Consider the following 21,766-nt stretch of genomic DNA (forward strand, 5'->3'; position numbering starts at 1 on the left):
TATTAAGTCAAATATCTCGGCGGTCATCTGGCCGATTTTTAATTATATTGTGTTTTAAATTCCTAATAGATAGTTGATGAACCTGCTATGTTACTATTTGTGATGTGTTCAAGTTCCCTATGTGACTGTGGCTTGTGTGATTAAGGACTGTAATTCACGTACATGGTGAAAAGAAAACTGCCAAGAACATGTAACCTTTCATTAGTGAATTTCGTTCAATTATTGATTATATTATTTGTAGGATCTAAACGAAACATAAAAAACGATATTGATAGTTTATATATAACTAATACCGTATTAAATTCTGCATAGTTTTATTCATGTTTTTTCGATATTTCTTCAAACTGTTTTTAGGTTATGTTTATATCATAGTGATGTGTAAATTGTGTAATTTTTATCGACGTCAGGGTGGCTAGCCGAATGGCACAATCGCTCACGAAACGCTCACGAAACGAAGCGCTAGTAGATATCTATCTCTATCGCGCTTGCGTATTGGCGCGACAGAGCCAGCGGCGTATCGCTTTCGTTTGGCGTCGGAGAAATGCCATTCGGCTACGGGGCCAGGGATAATAACCCTATCGACATTCATTCAATAAAAAGGACATGAATGTTTATTGGTTGGCATCACGGACCTGGTAATGTAACAGGTCTAATAGCGAACTCAACCATTAATATTTTTTAGTTTTTCCAGATATTCTCATAGATGATTTTTAAAAAAGAAACTAAAAATAGTTGACTATTGAAATAATAAATTATGTCACCTACACTGCCGTTTGTTTTAATTTCCATTTGGTAGAGAAGATATTATTGAGGTAAGTAGATTCTGAGTGGTGGACTTCACATGAGATAGATGCTAAATGAAAGTATTTTACTTAGGTCTTTGCGTAAAGAGAAGAGAAGAATGTATTGATTTCTCATATACTCGTATTTTTTACACATACTATTTAGGCCGATATTGCACTATCATAAAAATCACATGATCACAGACAACATGCCGTCCTTTTTCTTCGCGTTAAAGAAGAAGGTAGGCATACACATCTATGATGAAATATCATTATCATTATATATAATAAAACTAAGTCGATAAAAGTGTGCGTGCCGATAAAACTTAAAAAGGAGTCCCGGCACGATAAAGGGACTTAAATAGTGTGATAGCCCTTTATCCCCCCTCGAACAAGAAAGTTCCCGTTTTAACCTAAAGGGCGTGTTTTTAAAGATATAAGGGTTTCTTCAACCCTAAGTATAGTGGCGCCATCTGTTGTCGAGTAGTTGAACTTCATTCAGAACAACGATTATTTGGGTTATACACCGTGTTTCACTTAACACTAAAAACCTGAAAACAGTTTGTTCAGAATCGAGAGTAGAATCGATTGAGCTATATCTTGATGGGGGTAATATTTTTATTTAAATTAGTATTATTAGTTATTTTTTACGTGCCCATTCTATTGTACTCGTAATACAACATTGTGTATATCGCATTGCTAGAGGTTGTTTACCTTTTTTCAGTATTTAGGGGTATTAATACTGGCCGGTTACTTGGACGATTATTTTTTCCGCTACTAGTTTGACGTTGTTTGTCAGTTTAATCTTAATGTTTATCATAAGTCATAACAAATTGATCTCGTACCTAATTACAACCTTGTCATTTTGAATATTGAGTTTATTTGCTTACTGTGCAATTACCTGTCCAATTTGAAGTTTACTGTGACAAAGCTTTAAAGTGTTTTACAGTGACATCTTAGCTGTCTATTGGTAAACCTTATGTCGTTGCAGTAACGTACACAAATAAATAGTCTTATGGTTTATGATGGTAGTTAGCAATTATTTTATTGAGTGTAGAGCTAAAAGTCAAGTAGAGCTGTACAGAAAATTAAAAATTCAATCAAAAAAAAAGTAACGATCAGATTAAAAGATGAATACTCTAGATGAGTTTGAAAAAATAAAAATCAGTTGGGGTGTCTGAGGTTTTGAGTGATACCGGAAACACCGTGTATTTCGAAAGGCGCGAAATTTAAAATTCCAATTTCAATAGTCTTAAATTACATTTGTTCTGTTATCGAGTATTTGAACTTATTAAAGGGACTTAAATAGTGTGATAGCCCTTTATCCCCCCTCGAACAAGAAAGTTCCCGTTTTAACCTAAAGGGCGTGTTTTTAAAGATATAAGGGCTTCTTCAACCCTAAGTATAGTGGCGCCATCTGTTGTCGAGTAGTTGAACTTCATTGAAAGTATTCTACAGCAGCAGAACCTATTGTCACGGCAGACGATAATATCGAGAACATTCTAGAAGATATGAGAAGGAAAATATTCTAAAACTTTCTCGAATATTCTAGAGCCTAGCTCTCTGAATATATAAGAGCCCGGTGTCGCCCGCCAGAGTCAGTTCGATTTGAACAGTGAAACAAGCGATTTCGAAACGAGAAGGAAAGAAGTTATCTGTGAGCCTTTATTTTGAAGTATCACGTGTGAGTATTTTTAATAGTGTGTATAATAATTTTCCATTTTGAAGCGAAGAAGAAAAAAGTTGTCTGTGAGCCTTTACTGTGAAATATCAAATGTGAGTATTTTAATAGTGTGTTTAATTAATTCTAATAGATTTCTTTTCTTTTAATTGTAATTTCCTTAAATAAAATTTTTGCTTTGTCTCAACGTACCCCACGTTTACGTAACAATATATTTGTCTATAAAATGTATGTTTAATTTTATTTTACAGAATACAATGCCTAGACGTAAAAGAGGAGGAGATCTTGCCAGTTCTGCAGCGAAACGGCGGAAACAAAAAGAATATCGAAGAAATGAAACGGAAGAAGAGCGCGAAGCACGTTTACAAAATCAACGAACCAGAATGAGCACCCTGAGGAGTAGAAAAAGCGAAGAAAGGAAAGAAAATAAAAGTATTGAAGAATCGAGAATTTTAAAAGATAATCTAACAAAAGAAGCATTCCACTACAAACCGACAAAAAAATATTACAATCATAAATATGTTGTAATCGGAAAAATGAATACCATTTGCCAATTTTGCCACGCGAAAAAATTTAGTAAAGAAACACCAGGTCTCTGTTGCATGAATGGAAAAATTCGATTACCACTACTGGAAACACCTCCGCAGGAATTTCTACATTACATGATCGGGGAAACACTAGAATCAAAACACTTTCTTCAAAATATAAGATCATACAATTCCTGCTTTCAGATGACTTCTTTCGGTGCTAAGGTGGATGTACCACTGCTCGACAGGTTAAGGGAAAATATTTATGTGTTTCGTGATATTACGATAATTTACCCATCTATACAAAACATATCCATCTTTTTTGGGAGATGTGACCTTTAACTTTGTTAAATGCAATTAGTTTCATACAGTGATAATATAAAAAAATCTCAAAATTAAATAAAACGTAAGTCAATACGCTTGTCCGAATAACTGACAGGTGCTTTTGCTGGCAGTCCTAATAGATGACATCTAAGTATGATTCAGGAAAAACAGTAAAAAACAAGTGTTTTGGGTTAAAATTTACTACAAAATTAAATAATTTAATAAAAAAAAAACGTATTCTGTTGATAACATTTACTTTTTACGTGTTACATTTATGTAATAAAATAGAATAAGTCGGCTCCGCATTTTGAGCAAAATAAATTATGTATTAACTTTATTGGACAAGGTTGCTCGAGGGATACCAAATTTCTTTGCTGCCGAGGCGATGGACGAACCCCTTAACACATCTTCTATGGCCTTTTCTAAATCTTTTTGAGAATATCTCTTCCACTGACCTTCAGGCGGCATTTCTGAAAATATACCCAAAGTTTTGTGAAAAATGACATGTCAAGCACTACCCAAAGAAATTATACAGATTTCACTACATTTAACGAGAAAACATATCAATAAAACCGAAAAAGATATACAAAAAACTGTCTATGTGCATGTAATTTGTTTTTTTCAGTAAAGTTAATGTGACTTACAGAAAAATATGCTGATAATATGAAACTGTAAACGATTCGTTTTGGCTACTTTAATCGTGATATCCTGAAAAAACAGCTCGACAAACATTGGGACTTGGAAAATAACGTAACAGTCCCAATAAATGCCAGCCGTGTCGAGTTTTAGACTTGCGACGGTTTTCAGTCCTAATAAATGACACGCTTGTTTATCACAGTAACAATGAACGAAATCGACATTTAATTACTTAAATATCTTCCCGCACATTCTAGCACCAAACAATTATAGAATATCTTCACAACTTACCGTGAAAGTATTTTAAATAAGTCAGCAAATACGAGCAAAGCTTAACCAAATCGCTAACAAAATTGAGAGATTGATTGCTCATGACAATGTCATCACATATATTATTCATTAATTGAAAAAAGTTTCTATATTTTATAATATGGCGTATGGAATGTGAAGGCTACAAACATTTCTCATCTAATAAATCTAATTGCGATCAATGTAACGGTAATCTTATCTTATTAATCGCTATTTAAACCATGGGTGACGAGTACTAGTACCGCGTCGAGCACTAGTACATCCACCTTACTTCGACTAACACTGATAGAAATGAATTTGAATATGTATTTTCAATTCAAGGTCAAATTTATCATAAAATATGATCGTTACTACCAATGCCTAGCGAAGACTATAAATTTCTGCAAGTTTATTTTATCGGAAATGAAGAACAAGAAATTGATCAACGATGCACAAATTTTAATGGATTGAGACGTGAAATAATCCAAGATGTACAGAGGATCTTACACAAATACAATCAACTGATTTACATATTCAAAACAACATTAGACCGCATGGTTTCTGATGACTATAAAATTGTTATTCGAGCCGATAAAAGACCACGTGGAGAACACGAACGGAGATTTAATGCACCTCAGATAGATGAAGTCGCCATCGTAATTGTGGACAATGAAAGTACAAGCCGCGACATAATTGTACAACGAAGAAGAAAAGGACTACAACGCATTGCAGAGACACACCGTTCATATGATGCTCTTCAATATCCCTTAATATTTCTGCATGGAGAAGACGGATGTCATTTCAATATAAAACAAATTCATCCTGAAACAGGCTTGGAAACAAACAAAAAAGTCACTTCCAAGGAGTTCTATGCTTATCGCTTAATGATCAGAGACAATGAAAAATACAATCACATACTCAACACTCGCCGTTTATTTCAACAATTTCTGGTAGATATGTACGCAAAAATAGAATCAGAACGGATGCTTTACATAAGACTGAATCAAAAGAAACTACGCACAGAAGAATACATCCGCCTTCGAGACGCGATCATAAATGACGGTAATATTGATGATATTGGAACAATGGTAATCTTACCCTCATCATACATAGGAAGTCCAAGACATGATGCATGAATATACTCAAGATGCCATGACCTACGTAAGAAAATATGGACGACCTGATCTCTTCATAACATTTACATGCAACTCATCATGGCCAGACATAAAAAACAACTTAAATACGGACAAACATCCATGGATCGACACGACATAATAGCCCGAGTTTTTCGACAAAAACAAATAAGATTTATTGAAGTCATCACAAAATACCACATCTTTGGAACCGTTAGATGCTGGATGTATACTATTGAGTGGCAAAAACGAGGATTACCTCATTCACACAATCTCATATGGCTACAAGATAAAATTTATCCCACGGATATCGACAAAATCATTCAAGCTGAATTTCCCAATCCACAAAATGATCCAGAACTATACAACATAGTAGTGAAAAACATGATTCACGGACCATGTGGACCATTAAACTTCAATGCGCCATGCATAAGTGATGGAAAATGTACAAAAAAATATCCAAAACCATACTTGGACGATACAAAAACTGAAGATGACGGTTATCCCAAATATAGAAGACGATCACCGAAAAACGGTGGATTCACAGCAAAAATACGAATACAAGGCAGAGACGAACTGGAAATAGATAATCAATGGGTAGTACCATATAACCCACTCCTTTCTAAAATGTTCCAAGCACACATAAACGTTGAATACTGCAATTCAGTAAAATCTATTAAATATATATGTAAATACGTAAACAAAGGTAGTGATATGGCAGTATTTCAAATAGTCCAAAATAATGAACAAAATGATAAAAATGATGAGATCCTCATGTACCAAATGGGAAGATACATCAACAGTAACGAAGCAGCGTGGAGGATTTTTAGTTTTCCCATACATGAACGCGAACCAGCTGTGCAACATCTAGCAGTACATTTGGAGAATGGACAGAGAGTTTATTTCACAAAAGACTCGGTTAGAAAAATTGCAAGCGAACCACCTCAGAACACAACATTAACAGCTTTTTTCCAACTGTGCCAAACGGATCCATTCGCAAAGACATTACTGTATGCCGACGTCCCTATTTATTATACGTGGGACAAAACAAAGAAAATTTTTCAACGGAGAAAACAAGGAATCTCAGAGGAGGGCCATCCAGAAATCATGAAAACTAACGCAATAGGTCGAGTATACATCGTACATCCAAACAATGCCGAATGTTTCTATCTCCGGATGTTGTTACACGAAATACGGGGACCAACAAGTTTCAAAGATCTCAGGACCATTAACGGCTACTTATGCCAGACGTACAGAGAAGCATGTCAACGCTTAGGATTATTGGAAAACGATAACCACTGGGAATTAACACTACAAGAAGCCACACTCACAGCTTCAGCTGAACAAATTCGAGAGTTATTCGCCATAATTCTAACAACATGTAACCCATCAAACCCAAAACAGCTATGGGACTCTTTCAAAAGGAGTATGAGTGATGATATATTGTACCAAATCCGACAAGCTAATCCAGAACTGACTATAGAATTCAATGACGACATATTCAATGAAACACTCATTCGTTTAGAAGATAAATGTTTAGCAATAAATAACCAAGCCTTAGTAGAACTTGGAATGCCAACACCACAAAGAAATGCTTTCAATGTGCTAAACTACGAAATTACAAAGGAAAAAAGCTATAACGTCAATGAACTACTTGAGTACATTGCTCACAACAAACCACTTCTCAATGACAATCAAAAAAATGTTTACAACGTTATAATGAACCGAATAAATAATAACACTGGTGGAATTATTTACTTGGACGCACCAGGAGGCACCGGTAAAACGTTTCTATTAAATCTACTATTGGCGGAAATACGTGCTACAAAACACATCGCACTGGCACTAGCATCATCCGGCATTGCATCCACACTTATGGAAGGAGGACGAACTGCCCATTCTGCCTTACAACTACCGTTGAATATAGCCGAACAACAATTCCCGGTATGTAAAATCTCAGGAAAATCTGGACGAGGTCAACTTCTAAAACAAGCTAAAATTATCATCTGGGATGAATGCACCATGTCCCATAAAAAATCACTAGAAGCCATGGACAGAACATTACAAGAATTGCGAAAAAACTCTGAAATAATGGGAGGAGCTCTACTCATACTCTCAGGAGACTTTCGACAAACACTTCCAGTTATTCCCAAGTCAACACCAGCAGACGAGATCAATGCATGCTTAAAAAAGTCACATCTCTGGCCACAAGTACAAATACTGCAATTAACAAAAAACATGAGAGTTGAATTATCAAAAGATGAAACAACAGCATGTTTTGCTAAAATACTTTTACAAATAGGCGAAGGTCCTACTGATCAAACGAGCGGCCTCATAGAACTCAATAGTGATTTCTGTAACGTAGCCACCACTGAAAACGAACTAATCGACAAAATTTATCCAAATATTATTCAGAACTATACCAACGTAGAGTGGTTATTTCAAAGAGCGATTTTGGCCACTAAAAATAATATTGTTGACGATATCAATTTTAATATTCTAAAGAATATACCTGGTGAAGAGAAAATATATAAATCAATCGACACGATGGTATCCATTGAAGAAAGTGTCAACTTCCCTACTGAATTTCTAAACTCTTTACAAGTACCAGGAATGCCATTACACTGCCTTCGTCTGAAAGTTGGATCTCCAATCATACTACTCAGAAATCTAAACTCCCCAAAACTATGTAATGGAACGAGGATGATCGTAAAACAGTTATCGAATAATATCATTGAAGCTGAACTTATTTCTGGAAAGTGCAAAGGACACACAGTATTTATACCTAGAATACCACTGATCTCTTCTGAATTGCCATTTCAATTTAAAAGATTGCAGTTTCCAATTAAATTAGCCTTCAGTTTCACGATTAACAAAGCGCAAGGGCAAACTTTAAAATATTGTGGCATCAACCTCAAAGAATCCTGCTTTTCACACGGTCAGCTATATGTAGCTTGCTCAAGAGTAGGAAATTCGAAAAATTTATATATATATACCCCGGATAATAAAATAAAAAATGTTGTTTATAAACAAGTAGTGTAAATGATGAGAAAATGTTTTCAATAAAATTTTTTACCGTTTACGTCATAGTTTATTTTTTTATTTAAACTACCACGTAATCTCATATCAACTCGGGTATCCTAGTATATGATAATGTGAGCGAATGCGTTTATGTAGGTATTAAGTACATAAACAAACCATTTATTTGCAATCATAAGAATACAGTATGTACTTTATAGTCAAAAACCCATAATAATCCTAATGAAATATTTATAGCATATATCCATCCCTTTTCAATACATTATCTAATTCATAAAGAAGTCAAGGATGAGTATATGCATTTCACAAGCTTTGTTATTAGGGAGGCCGTTTAGTTATACTTCCGTGGGGAGGCCTGGATAAAACATCTGGCCGTCCCAATCGCACTGATGTTTTCAGCAAAGTTTGTCAGCAAAATTAACTTTTATCCACTGACAGTCTGAAAAATTCATAATCTTAAAAAAGATTTGTATGCAAACTGACACTGACAGATCTGTCATACAAATCCAAATTCAGATTATGAATTTTTCAGACTGTCTTGTCTGTTGCCGGCCTAAGCAGCAACACGTCGGAGAAAAAGGGCGGCAGACAGAGTTCACGCACCTTTTTTTTTCTTTGCTATTTCTCAAACTTATATCATTTTATTTAGTTCGTTCAGTTTGATTCTGGACGCGACATAAAGTATAAAGCTACGAACATATTACGCGGGCGTCCGCCGTCGGGCGACCGCGGACGCGGATCTAGACAATGAATATACACTTAACCGTGCAAACTATGGTCGTCGGTCGTGAACGCGGCCTTGAGCGCACGGACGTCCGATCGAAATCTGGCTCGCTGAATGTTTTGGTCAGCCGAAGCCTTTAGTTATACTTCCGTGCCCGAAGCCACGTCCCGAAGACCGTGCACACTGATCGGTCGCGGTCGCGGTCGCGCGACCGCGGACGTCCGCGTAGTATGTTCCTAGCTAAAGGCATCCGAACGTATCCGATTTGTGATAGCGAAATGAACCAATGGACAATCAATACGTTGTTTAAACTAAAAATCCTATTGGATTTCGAAACGTCATGCAATATGACATTTATTTTGCAAAAAAATGCGAGTTTCTCTTTGGTACTCAATTTGTGATGTATGCTGCAGTGTTCGCCTGTCTCTTTGAACCATGGTGACTCAATACAGTCTTTCGTAACAGTTTTAAAAATCATTAAAAAAATGCCAGTTCCCAGTCGTTTTTAGTGTTCTATGGCCTGTGATGTCTCATAATCGTTAGGTCTTTATACTCGTAAGCATACACAATGTACAGTGAAACTAATAATTCGGCCAAAATTTGAAGAGTACCACGTCAAGAAATGGGTTCCAGGCTAAGGTAATTGTTTAATTTCGTTCCCTTTTATATGAGTAAATAGTGACAGTTCGTCAATAACCGCATGAGAAATGATTCATTCATTCGATTCAAAGATCTGTTCTTAAATTCTCAGTATTTATATCACCCGAGTGTTGTCGTTTCCGTTGGTAACATTCGCTTGTTGATATCGTAGTATCTCGAACGTAAACAAGCTATACGCCTACTTCCTAAATTCATGCTCTTATGTTATTGATTTATGCATGTATCACATTAGAATTCTGATACCTACCTATTGCTAACTAGAGTGCAACATTGGCATCATTTTTACCATCAATAATAATATCTTCATCATCACACCTGTCACCTGTACATAATCTTAAATGCATATTAATTGAGATACAAGAACAGATGTTTAAATATTATGGTAGATAGTGATTAACACATCAAAATTCATGTATGTTTGCTGTAACACTTGCATCTGTCAAAATCTTTGTTGACTTAGCTCAGTATCACTCTAAAATAAAGTTATACTTCATGGTCTTTATCAACTACAGAATGTACTTCTCCTTTAATAATAAAAAATAGTCCTTTTTAAGATTCTTCAAATGTTAAATGTCTTCCATCTGCAACTTTCCTTAAAGTACTGGTACTAGTCCAACACTGCAAATAAACAATGAATTGGAAGATTCCCATACCCCTTAGCTTAGCTTAGGTATAAATATTTTTAAATATAAATTTATTAAGTTTATTCTTTATTTTTAGTTTTAGGATTTCACACCCAATACAATTGCAATTAACTATGGTGATAATTAGCAGTTCATTAAAGAATGAGATTAGAAATGTTAGCTAAACAAACAAACTTTATTTGAACACCAAATATTTGTTTTTGAAAACATCAGTAGCATGTCAAAACAATTGCAGTAATCAATAATTGAAGCTTAGCCTCCTGTTAGTACTTAGGGCCAGTTGCATCAACCACATTTTACAGACACATCATCGTCACGCAGCAGACGTCTATGGAACTTCTCATACAATCAAATTTAACAAACGCTTTAACGGTGACAGACGGTTCGATGCAACCGGCCCTTAGTCTATTTCTGTAATTGTTATTTATTAAATAATCATCTTATACAATGCGGGGCTGTCCCAAATGAAAACCTAGCAAGTCCATTGAAAATTAATATCACAGACGCACAGACAGACAGGGACAGCCAAATCAAACTCATGGTAAAATTTAAAGTTAACTATTTAAACACTGTACACGGTGTAACATGAGAGAACCAGAAGATTTTAACTATGCATTTCTGAGGGAAAAATAAAGATAAAATGTTATATGCCATCAAGCAAATTTCGCCAAAAAACATTTTTTACTGTTCTTTTTGGATGTATTTTCACATAAGAAATAAATTTATTTGTGAAACTGGCACTTAAAATGAAAGTTTTTTTTTTATTCTAAAAAAAATACTTTTTCCTATGAGTTACTAGTTATTTTTTGACATCTATCAATCAGGATAGTTAGATTATGTCCGATAACCGGCATTATTCACCATCAAAATAGCGTTTTGTTCTGAGAAATAATAAGTATTTTTTTTAATGATTATAACTTTGAAAGTAGGCGAAATCCAGAAAAAATTATATGACATTTTACTCTTATAATATGATGAGGAATATGCTGTTAAAATTATTTGGTTTTCTCAAGTTACACCATTTATAAGACAAACAATATCCAGCTCATTTCACCAAAATCTGATGAATAAACCAAATCATTGTAATAACTATGTACTACCAGCAACAACACAAGCACAACTCAGTGAAAATATCAATGTGGTTAAATGTTTAAAGAGCATAATGAAATGTGAGTGTGTTTAGTAAAACATCCCACTTTGTTGGTTGCTATTTATTTATTTATTTATTTAAACTTTATTGCACAAAAGACAAACTTAATGTACAAGAGGCGAACTTAATCACCTCCCTATTCTTCTCCCTTTTATTTCAGAGATACAGCACGGCTGTTTGAATTGTTTTGTGAAGTGTCACCCGGAGATCCTGCAAAGGAACCACGGGAGCCCTATATCATCCGAAAATATCCTGAAGCACTCAGAACAGAGGACGAACTAAAAGATGTTCCTAAATTCACATTCCCATGTGAATTAGATAGGTGAGTGGTGGAAGGAGGAGAACACAAACCTCTTGAGTGTCCTGAGCTCACATTTGGGGTATATAAGGCATTTATTATTTCTTTGTTATTGTTTCTTTATTGACAACCACTCTGACTTTGTTGAGTTTGTAGTGACTAGTGTGAATCCCAGTAAGGGCATTTATTTGTGAGATGAACAGATTTGTATGTGTTCCTGAGTCATGGATCTATCTATACATATATGTATACCATTATCTAGCCCCCATAATACAAGCTTTGTTTCGTTTGGGGCTAGGTTGATCTGTGTAAGGAAGGTGTCCCTCAAATCGTCACTACTTTGAAAAAAACTTGTATCTTCTTGTGATGAAGAAAAAAATGTGGCAAATATGTATGGAATGCATATAGACTTACTACGTTTTAACTTTGAGGAGCAGTGTGAGATACGAGATGTTTTCAAAGTAGTGACGATATTTTTAACATCCTTGTAATAATGTAGGTGGAGATGTTTGCAATATGTGGCATAACCTGTTCAAGTTAGTTCACTTTTGTTAAATAATCATTCTGTATGTAGTATAACAGTATTTTTTTACTAGTAATACAGTCTTTGTCCGGGTGCTAGCTTAACTTATGTCTACTATTTTAAAATGTTGTTAAGGAAGTAATTTCCGTCTCTTTCAGTACTAATTCAAAAAGTGGGTATAGCCATGTTTGCGTACGTTACAGAAAACCAGAAAGAAAATATTTTATTATTAGCAGCCAATTTTGTCGGTGTGTATTTCTTGTACTCCAGCATAGCGTAGCAATTATAATATTTCTGGTTCTGATGGCTGTAAGAGTAGACTTTATTTTTGGGCAGAAATATATGGAAAAAACCGGAGATTTTTATAGATTTAGATCACTTATTAGCAGATCGGATTCCGTGGGGCGAAACTTCTTGACAGCTAGGGACTTCCTATATCGATAAACTCATTTATCGATACTAGTTCTAAATACTAGTGATCACACAAAGGTTTGCTTATATTTTTTTTTTAAGAGTATGCGCATGTGACACTTTGAGTTGCAGGCGTCCATAGGTTACGGTAACCGCTTTCCACCGCACCGGACCGTATGCTTGTTTGCCACCGACGTAGTATAAAAATATATATATATATATAATAAAATAAGAACTCAATTTTCTTCTTCTTTTTTTGAAAACGTTTTTAAAAGTTTACCCGTCACAATTTATTTCGACGCTATTTATTTTAGACGCTATGAATGAATTTCATACTGGTCTTCAGAACAATAGTTACAAAAAACACACAATGTTGGGGGCGGTCACTAGTATATGTATAGAACTAGTATCGATAAATGAGTTTATCGATATAGGAAGTCCCTAGTTGTCAAGAAGTTTCGCCCCACGGAATCCGATGTCTGCTTATTAGATTTCAGCCAAGTATTACATGTATGATTAGTAGAGTAATTAGTGGCAGATTTGTATGGACGACCTTGCAAAATGTTCGCAAAGGAAGCCACTTGGCACAGTTGTTCCTTGGGTCATTCTTTATTTCTGGAACAAACTTTTTGCTTGTTCATACAAATTACTATAAATTTTCATTGAATAATTTTGCGATTTTTCATTTTTCTCGGTTTTTTTTTCTATGAACAGGCAAAAAGTTTCTTCCAGAAATGAATAGCTTATCCTCGAATTATGTGAAAACGACACCAAACTCGATCTGGTAACTTTCTGGGGGAAGATATGGAGCCCAGAATGTAGTGCGGAAGATGTACCTTTACCCCCTCTCCCCCTCCTACCTGTTGGGGGGTACCTCGTGTCACCCGGTCTTAAATGACTCAGAATGACCCAAGGAACAACTGTGACAAGTGGCTTCCTTTGCGAACATTTTACAAGGTCACTGTCACTAATGACCCTACTAGATGGGGTTAGTTGAAGTAAAAAATTAGTGACTCAGGCATGCAAAAATATGTATAGTTGTATAGTTTTTTCACAACTCCGCTTATCTCTCTCCAGAGATTGTGCAATACTGCTTAATGTAAAAAAGGCTTCCATCTCAAACAATATTCTATGGAATTGGCACCTTATCTACAGGTAAAAGCGTCAAGGTTATACAGAGAATAACTTTACTGTCAAAGTAAAATGTGTAATCATAGCGCATACATGGACTGCCATCAATAGGCTACTAGACTCTTAGCGAATTTGGCACAATAAATGATTGTCTTCTGTAGTATTTGACATAAAAAAGCAATATTTATAGATTTTGGGTATTAAAAGTTTTAAAGTGTATGATGACTACGTATTTTCAATTAAAAATGTGTGTAATTTTTTATTTAATTTGGCCACCGAAAACGCTGTCAGCGATGAAGTGACGTCATCGAATTCGAACCTTACTGCATGTCAAAACAATCACTGACATATTGAACTTTATGCCTTCATACTTAAAAAGTCATAAAATGTTGTTTTCGAGTAGAATGACCTGTTGCACAGAAAATCTATAGATTAACATGACTGTGTTGTTTTCGCCTGATTACGTAAATGTATACTTTAAAAATATTTTTTGCTGTTTTAAGTCATAATAAAATATGGTAATATTTTATTTTGGTTAATTGGACACTTTGGACAGTACTTAATCATATAAGACAGATTTTCAAAAAGGGTCAAGTAGCCTATTAAAACACCTCCGTTTTGACAATTTGACCCTTCCTTTACCTTCCTTTACAGCGCCATCTATCCGAGAATCAATAATTGTTGGCCATCTGAACTTGAATAAAGGTTTCTTTATGGTTCGCTATGTTTTTTCTTAGTCTACATTTGTCTTTTACGGAGTTATACATGTGTCTTAGTACATATTTTCTTAAGCGGTATTGCACTATCCCGAACTACTTTGACTGTACTATCACGGTCAGTGTTTTTGGGGGCTCGGAATAATTTCGTCCACTATGCTGTTTCGTCATCTTAATAAGGCGTCCATAATGCCTCGTCGTCAGTTACTGCAATGCTAGCTTGTCAATATTACCTATTGTACCATTCATTATCCTAATTGATTGGCTATTATATTGAAGGCAACACACACATTTTTTTCTTTCCCATTCACCTACATGGTCGACGTTAATGTGGACGAGTTTAGTTCAGATCATAGGTGAAATGTGAGACAACAATGACAAGTTCAGAAGCTGGCAAAATAGGATTGTGGACGAAGTTGTCCTGAGATCTTTTAAATTTTACATCCATACTAACGTAGCTTAAGCATTAAACAACCAATTTATTTAAATAGGGCCCTAAAATCATGGAGGGTGACCGACTGACCGTACCCTAGCCAACTTGACGAAAAATAAGCGTTGTCAGAGTTAGAATGGTACTATGTATTTGTAAACTGTTTGTTTTATTTTTCAGTACATTCGTCCAGCACTACTCATTTGTGATGACGGCTGTGGATTCAAAGTATACTTTTTGTTTCTGCCGATACGACCCCAGAACAAACACCGCTCTAGTGATAATGTCTCATTTACCATGGCACGACATATTTTATAAGTAAGTAACCGGTTCCTAAATATGTAAATGTTGAGAAAACCTTGTATATATGCCAGTAAGCGAAGACTGTCTACAGGCATTTTGGTCCCTTTTGCTTCTTGCGTATGTAAACATAGTCCCATAACTGTAGGTCGTCACTCTAGGAGGGAAGATATATCGGAGCGGCCAAGGTGTTCACAAACATCTGCACACGCCTCTATTGTCAAGGCGTTAGAGTGCGTGTCTAGATATTTTTGAGCACCTCGACAGCGACTGTACCTACGTATACCAATACGAGAAAAATTTATCTCTAAAAAAATGAAAAATATTTATTTCTTTAAAACATAGAGGTCCATATACATTGACAAGGATCTCCTAATAGGTATTATGTAATTAATATAAAATTAGAAGCTCGAATTAAAATAATGTCAAAAGTGGAGATCATCCACTTTATAACCGTCTTTGTAACAATAAATCTCTGGTAAATCTGCACATCTCCAAAGAGAGTTGCAGCGCATTGCAACTGGTGTTATTCAAGGCTGTATACATCTCAATGATTCCGTAAATAAATTCACAGAATAATACGAAAAAAGTTTTGATTTCAGAGCTTATTTCCTTAAGTGTTATTAACTTATTAGGTAATTAATATTTGACTAAAGAAAACATATCATTGCTATGTGTATAATGTATATCAATTAACATTAAACACATACAATCGTTTTTATGATGCCTTATAGCTGTATTATAATGTTTTATTACAGTTTGAATGATAGTCCGATATTATTACGAATGATAGTCCCAATATAGTAATAGTTATAGTGGCATTCTATAAAGGGGGCCGTAAGTGGCTCGGCCTTCACTCAATTCGTAGTGGCTACTGGCTACAGACTTAGTACGTTGGTGTAAGGTTGGTAATCGCACAGTGAACTATATTGATATATGACATTGTCGGTTGTCGGCGATATTGTTGTGATACGGATCTTCTTGTAGCAAACCTGTGTCACTAAATCTTAGTAACATAAATTTATAATATACACTCCCCTGTCAAAATCCTTTCTTTATACAATTTGAGTCTCTCTTTGTATTTTATAAATTCGTAATTTAAAATTTAGTATTTTTAGCATGTTTCAGTTTTATTATTTAAGTATCTACCTACTTTCCAATAACAGAACAGAGTGAAATGTTCTCAAGGAAAACCAATATTCATACAAGTCGCCTTGCAAGCTAAGCGAATTTAATAGTTTTTATTTACCGTGTAGTTATTATTGGATAAATACAAAAGGAATCCTTTTATTTTGCAAAATACAATAAACAAATACACAGCCTAAATTCTATTTCTTCCAGTTTATAATACTTACATAATGTAGATAATTCTACATTAAAGGGCCTGGCCGGACTGCCATGGTAAAATCGCCCCTGGCTAAATATGAAATATTGATATGCAGGATTATTCGTATTGTTACTACATGTACTACTACTGGATATTATGCCTCAAACTGTTTCCGTTTACGAAAAAAATTAAAAAAAAGAAATTTTGTTTTTTATTTTTTTCTTTAAAACCGCGTATCCGATTGAGTTGTTCTTTGGATATTTTATAGATATATTAGGGATACATCAATAAAAAAAAAATTAACTTCCTGACTTTTTGTTAAATACATTTTTTTTTAAATTTATGTTTTAAATAATTTTTTTTTACCACATACGAGTTAGCGACACCTACTATATTTTTATATAATAATCGCCATTTTATACTCTATTACATATATTTTTATCAAAAATATTAGTTTGGATCAACAATGTCAAAATAAGTTATTTATATATTACTAGTATTACCCTTTAGTACGTTGCTCCTGGAAAGTGATGTATGAAAATTTTGGCATAATTAATGGAAGATTTTTTTTTAATTGGGATATGTAGATTATAGGCCGAAATTATTTTTCATCAACCCTCCCCACCCCCCTCCCCCTCTGCGTCACCCCTCTACCCCCTTAAAGAGCCGAAAATGCGATTTTCTCGATTTCTGACAAAACCGATGAAGATACAGAAAAAGCGTGTAGGAACGAAGTAATCCTTAATAAATTTACTACAAATCTCTCATAAACACTTTAGTGCTAGCACTTATAGTTTTCGCGCAATCCGTCACGAAAGTTGCTCCTTTCTGCAATTTTCTTTAATGAATGATAAGTTTTCTCCTTAAATGCTTACGAAATCGTCGGTTTGATAGTACTAAAATATTATAAACTCAGAATGAATTTCAGGGGAAAAAAATCACTACCATGGGCGGGACTTGAACTCACGGCCTCTAGATTGATAGATAAATGACGCTAGGGGTACCATTGATTCATATAGTAGAAAGCTGAAAGATTCGCTAGAAACTAGGGATGAGCTTTTGGTGGCTCAGTTGGTAGAGCCCTCGAGTTTCTATCCGGAAGCCGTGAGTTCAAGTCCCAACCATGGTAGTGATTTATCCCCTTAATTTTATTATAGTCATGAGTTTACAATATTTTAGTCGTATCAAACAAATTTCGTAAGCATTTTGGGACAACACTTTAATATTCTTTAAAGAAAATTGCAGAAAGGAACAACTTTCGTGACGGATTGCACGAAAACTATAAGTGCTAGCACTAAAGTGTTTATGAGAGATTTGTAGTAAATTTATTAAGGATTACTTCGTTCCTACACGCTTTTTCTGTATCTTCATCGGTTTTGTCAGAAATCGAGAAAAATCGCATTTTCGGCTCTTTAAGGGGGGTAGAGGGGTGACGCAGAGGGGGAGGGGTGGGGAGGGTTGATGAAAAATAACTTCGGCCTATAATCTACATATCCCAATTAAAAAAAAATCTTCCATTAATTATGCCAAAATTTTCATACATCACTTTCCAGGAGCAACGTACTAAAGGGTAATACTAGTAATATATAAATAACTTATTTTGACATTGTTGATCCAAACTAATATTTTTGATAAAAATATATGTAATAGAGTATAAAATGGCGATTATTATATAAAAATATAGTAGGTGTCGCTAACTCGTATGTAGTAAAAAAAAATATTTAAAACATAAATTAAAAAAAAAAATGCATTAACAAAAAGTCAGGAAGTTAATTTTTTTTTATTGATGTATCCCTAATATATCTATAAAATATCCAAAGAACAACTCAATCGGATACGCGGTTTTAAAGAAAAAAATAAAAAACAAAATTTCTTTTTTTTAATTTTTTTCGTAAACGGAAACAGTTTGAGGCATAATATCCAGTAGTAGTACATGTAGTAACAATACGAATAATCCTGCATATCAATATTTCATATTTAGCCAGGGGCGATTTTACCATGGCAGTCCGGCCAGGCCCTTTGATTATTTGAAATTGAATCTAGTAATAGTCTAAATATAAATCTAAATAATTATAAATATATGTATTTTTAGCAAAGCATCTTCGTTGTATGAAAGAGTTTTGATAGCTCGCATAATGAGATTTTTCTCGATATGATGGAGCTACGTGTGTTTGTGAGGTTTGAAGGTCACAGATCTACTTATGAATTTTATTATGAAAATCTAAAGCTATGCGAATGAGTTTTGAAAGTTGTGAATAAATGTTATTCGCTTTGTGCACAGATGTCATATATACCATAGATCAAGCAAACGTATCTACTTAGCGTGTCAAATGAACTCAGTGAAATCCACTGAGTTGTCCGTCTTTACTCGCAGCTTGCAGCTTTCGGGCGTCAATTTTTGTAAGTTGAAGTCAACCAAAACATAAAAAATGCCTCGTTACGTGATATTCAATTGCAACAACACAAAAATTATGAACAATCAAGAGCCTGAGACATATTTAAAATTACAGGCAAGAATCAACTTCAGTACAAAATTTGACACGCTCGGGCCCTATACAAATATATGAATTTGTTTCTTCTATCTAAATTAAGTTCTGTGGCTTTGTGCATGATTTTCGCTCGCTGTAGCAATTGCACTTCTTGCGGAAAACGTTTGATTGACCACATCTTTTAAAATTGTTCTAAACTCAAAAAGTACTGAGTGGATTTTCTCACGATGTTTACCTATCAACACAGAGTGTCTTCAAAATACCTTTGATATAGGTATATACATATTTTTAAAAGTATTGTGTAAATTGGTTGAGGTATGACGGTATTGTCAAAAAAAAAATGCTGACTAGAAGCTTTTATAGAAAATGCTGTCTAATCTATTTTAGTTATACCTACCTAACCATAAAAGAACTTGGAGAGGTTGTCGCAAAGTAATATGTGTAGTCATAGTGCATGGTTTGCCGTCTCTCGTCACATGATTACAACATTTGAACCTAAGTTATGACAATTTACCCATATCCTTATTTTATTATTGAGTTGATACGAGTGTAAGTACCTACGTATAATTATTACATGTAAAATTGTCAAATATTAATATTAGCGCCATCTAAACGAAAATCAACCAAATGTGTGGGTCCATCTGAACCATTAATAAATGTTTCTGTACGGTTCCGAAATACGTTTTTTTCTTTACTTTATTCGTCTTATACACAGTTATACAGGTGTTTGGTTATAAGCATCAGTGCTATCTTTTTTCAGATTATTAAATAGTATATCGAACATAATAAACAGTTCAGAAAAGGGAGAGCTGACGTCGTTCCTCGAGGCGTGTCGGATCCGGCCGCCGATGAGAGACCACACGCTGAAAGTGACGTATAACGCGGGCCGAAGCGTGTTCTCTTGCCAAAATCCAGACGGCCGACTTCCGAGCATACCCGAAAATGTATGTAGCCTCATCGACACTTATGACCACATGTTTATTTTACTGCAAGACCTAGTAGTTATCACAGCATTAAGACAAAAACAACACCTACTTTTGCCGCTCACCCTTTTTAAATCGGATAATCTATCGTCCTTTTCTTATTTTACCTGGTATGCTCAGCGGTAAGCGCAATTTCATTTCTACATTCCGTAATCGCACAAGTTCTACGCTGCGTTATACTATACTCTAAAAGCACACACCGTTTTAAACCCCGTTGTAATTTTGTACATTTTTATGATGGCATTTCCGTGTTCTAATAGTATGCGATATTAAACACGACTGAAAATTTGACACAACTGAATTAACAATAGAAGCCTGATTTCTTGGTAACTCCAAAGATACCTCGAGTAACGCACAGCAATACTCAAAACTGTCAGTCAATAAGTTTATTTGCCCATAACTATTTATTTTTCATTCATTCCCTGATTTATTTTTCTTTATAACACGTGTGAGGTGTGCAATAAAGAGGTATTGTATTGTATTTCCAGTGTAACTTAACAGAGTACTTCAGTGCGGTAGACACCAAATGCATGGCAGGGTTATGGGCAGCGTTGCTACACGAAAGACGAGTCGCCATAGTAGCATCCAAGCCCTCCCGGTTATCAGCGTGTGTCCAGGCGGCCAATGCAACCTTGTTCCCGATGTCGTGGCAGCATATATTTATACCGATACTGCCGAAACATTTTGTGGATTACCTGTTGGCGCCTATGCCGTTCCTTATTGGAGTTCCTGCTAGCGTTATGAAGGTGAGTTCTAAGAATAGCTTTTCGCTTCGTTTAGACACTTTAAACACTTTGACCTGTCAGATTTAGAAGAAAATGTATTGCTTACAAGGGCCAAAATCTTTTTTTAATAATATGTGTGCCGTGTGCCACTGCTGAGCAAGGCCACCCCTTCCTTTCCCCACTCATAGTTTGATCCTCGCCCTCGCCAGTCGTTGCAAAATACAAAGAGGTGGCGACGGGTTAAGAATTTCACCACCTTTCTTCTCATGACTATCTTAGAAGTCGACTTTAGGATATTATGGTTTTAGTAAATTGCGGCGGTGCTAAGACCTATGAGTCGCACTAAATCATGAGTATAATAGTGCTGACCCTTAAACTCTAAATGCTCAGTGAATACATGTGTATGTATAGATTATGATAATATTATGCTGAGTATTTTTAATATTCCGAGGTCAGGTAGAGATTATTCTACGTTTTGCGCGATATGGATCGATTCAACAATGCTAAGTACTAGAAAATGAATTATATAGGTACTGCAGTAACAAAAGAATGCAGCAGTGACAGATCATGACATTTCATTTGTTTATTAAGTCTAGTTGAAATGTTAGCATATAGACAGAATATACTGTTATAGCTAAAGCGCCTAACAGATTCACATTTTTATTTTTTATGGTAACAAAACGATTCAACAGAAATTAACAAGGCTAATACGGGTAAGTGTGTCACAAGGGGAAGTGTGACTGGCCCTCACATTTGACCATTTTACTCATTGTCACAGATGTTTTTGCGAGTTCATACTTTGCCACTTGCTACTTGCGATTAGTGGTAAAACTCTCAATAAACAC

At 35.0% G+C, this 21,766-nt stretch overlaps 2 protein-coding genes across 6 annotated transcripts in view; both read left to right on the plus strand.

The window, feature by feature from the left end:
- Positions 1-2,002: 2,002 nt before the first annotated feature.
- Positions 2,003-9,576, plus strand: LOC125240498 (ATP-dependent DNA helicase pif1-like). Its single transcript, XM_048148391.1, has 3 exons — positions 2,003-2,466; positions 6,620-7,727; positions 9,548-9,576. Exons 2-3 carry the CDS (start codon positions 6,800-6,802, stop codon positions 9,574-9,576), a joined length of 957 nt encoding a protein of 318 aa, XP_048004348.1. The 5' UTR covers positions 2,003-2,466; positions 6,620-6,799.
- Positions 9,548-21,766, plus strand: part of LOC125241765 (DENN domain-containing protein 1A-like) — a 109,460-nt gene continuing 97,241 nt past the window's right edge. For all 5 annotated transcript variants that reach the window (XR_007178763.1, XM_048150380.1, XM_048150383.1 and 2 more), the window contains exons 1-5: positions 9,548-9,773; positions 11,749-11,910; positions 15,278-15,415; positions 19,974-20,157; positions 20,685-20,942. Coding sequence is in view for 4 of the 5 variants with exons in the window: in XM_048150380.1 (XP_048006337.1) it covers positions 9,757-9,773; positions 11,749-11,910; positions 15,278-15,415; positions 19,974-20,157; positions 20,685-20,942 (759 nt within the window). In the remaining variant the exon portion in view is untranslated. The remainder of the gene's footprint in view (positions 9,774-11,748; positions 11,911-15,277; positions 15,416-19,973; positions 20,158-20,684; positions 20,943-21,766) is intronic.

Source organism: Leguminivora glycinivorella, chromosome Z (assembly GCF_023078275.1).
Source record: "Leguminivora glycinivorella isolate SPB_JAAS2020 chromosome Z, LegGlyc_1.1, whole genome shotgun sequence".
Lineage (NCBI taxonomy): Eukaryota > Metazoa > Arthropoda > Insecta > Lepidoptera > Tortricidae > Leguminivora > Leguminivora glycinivorella.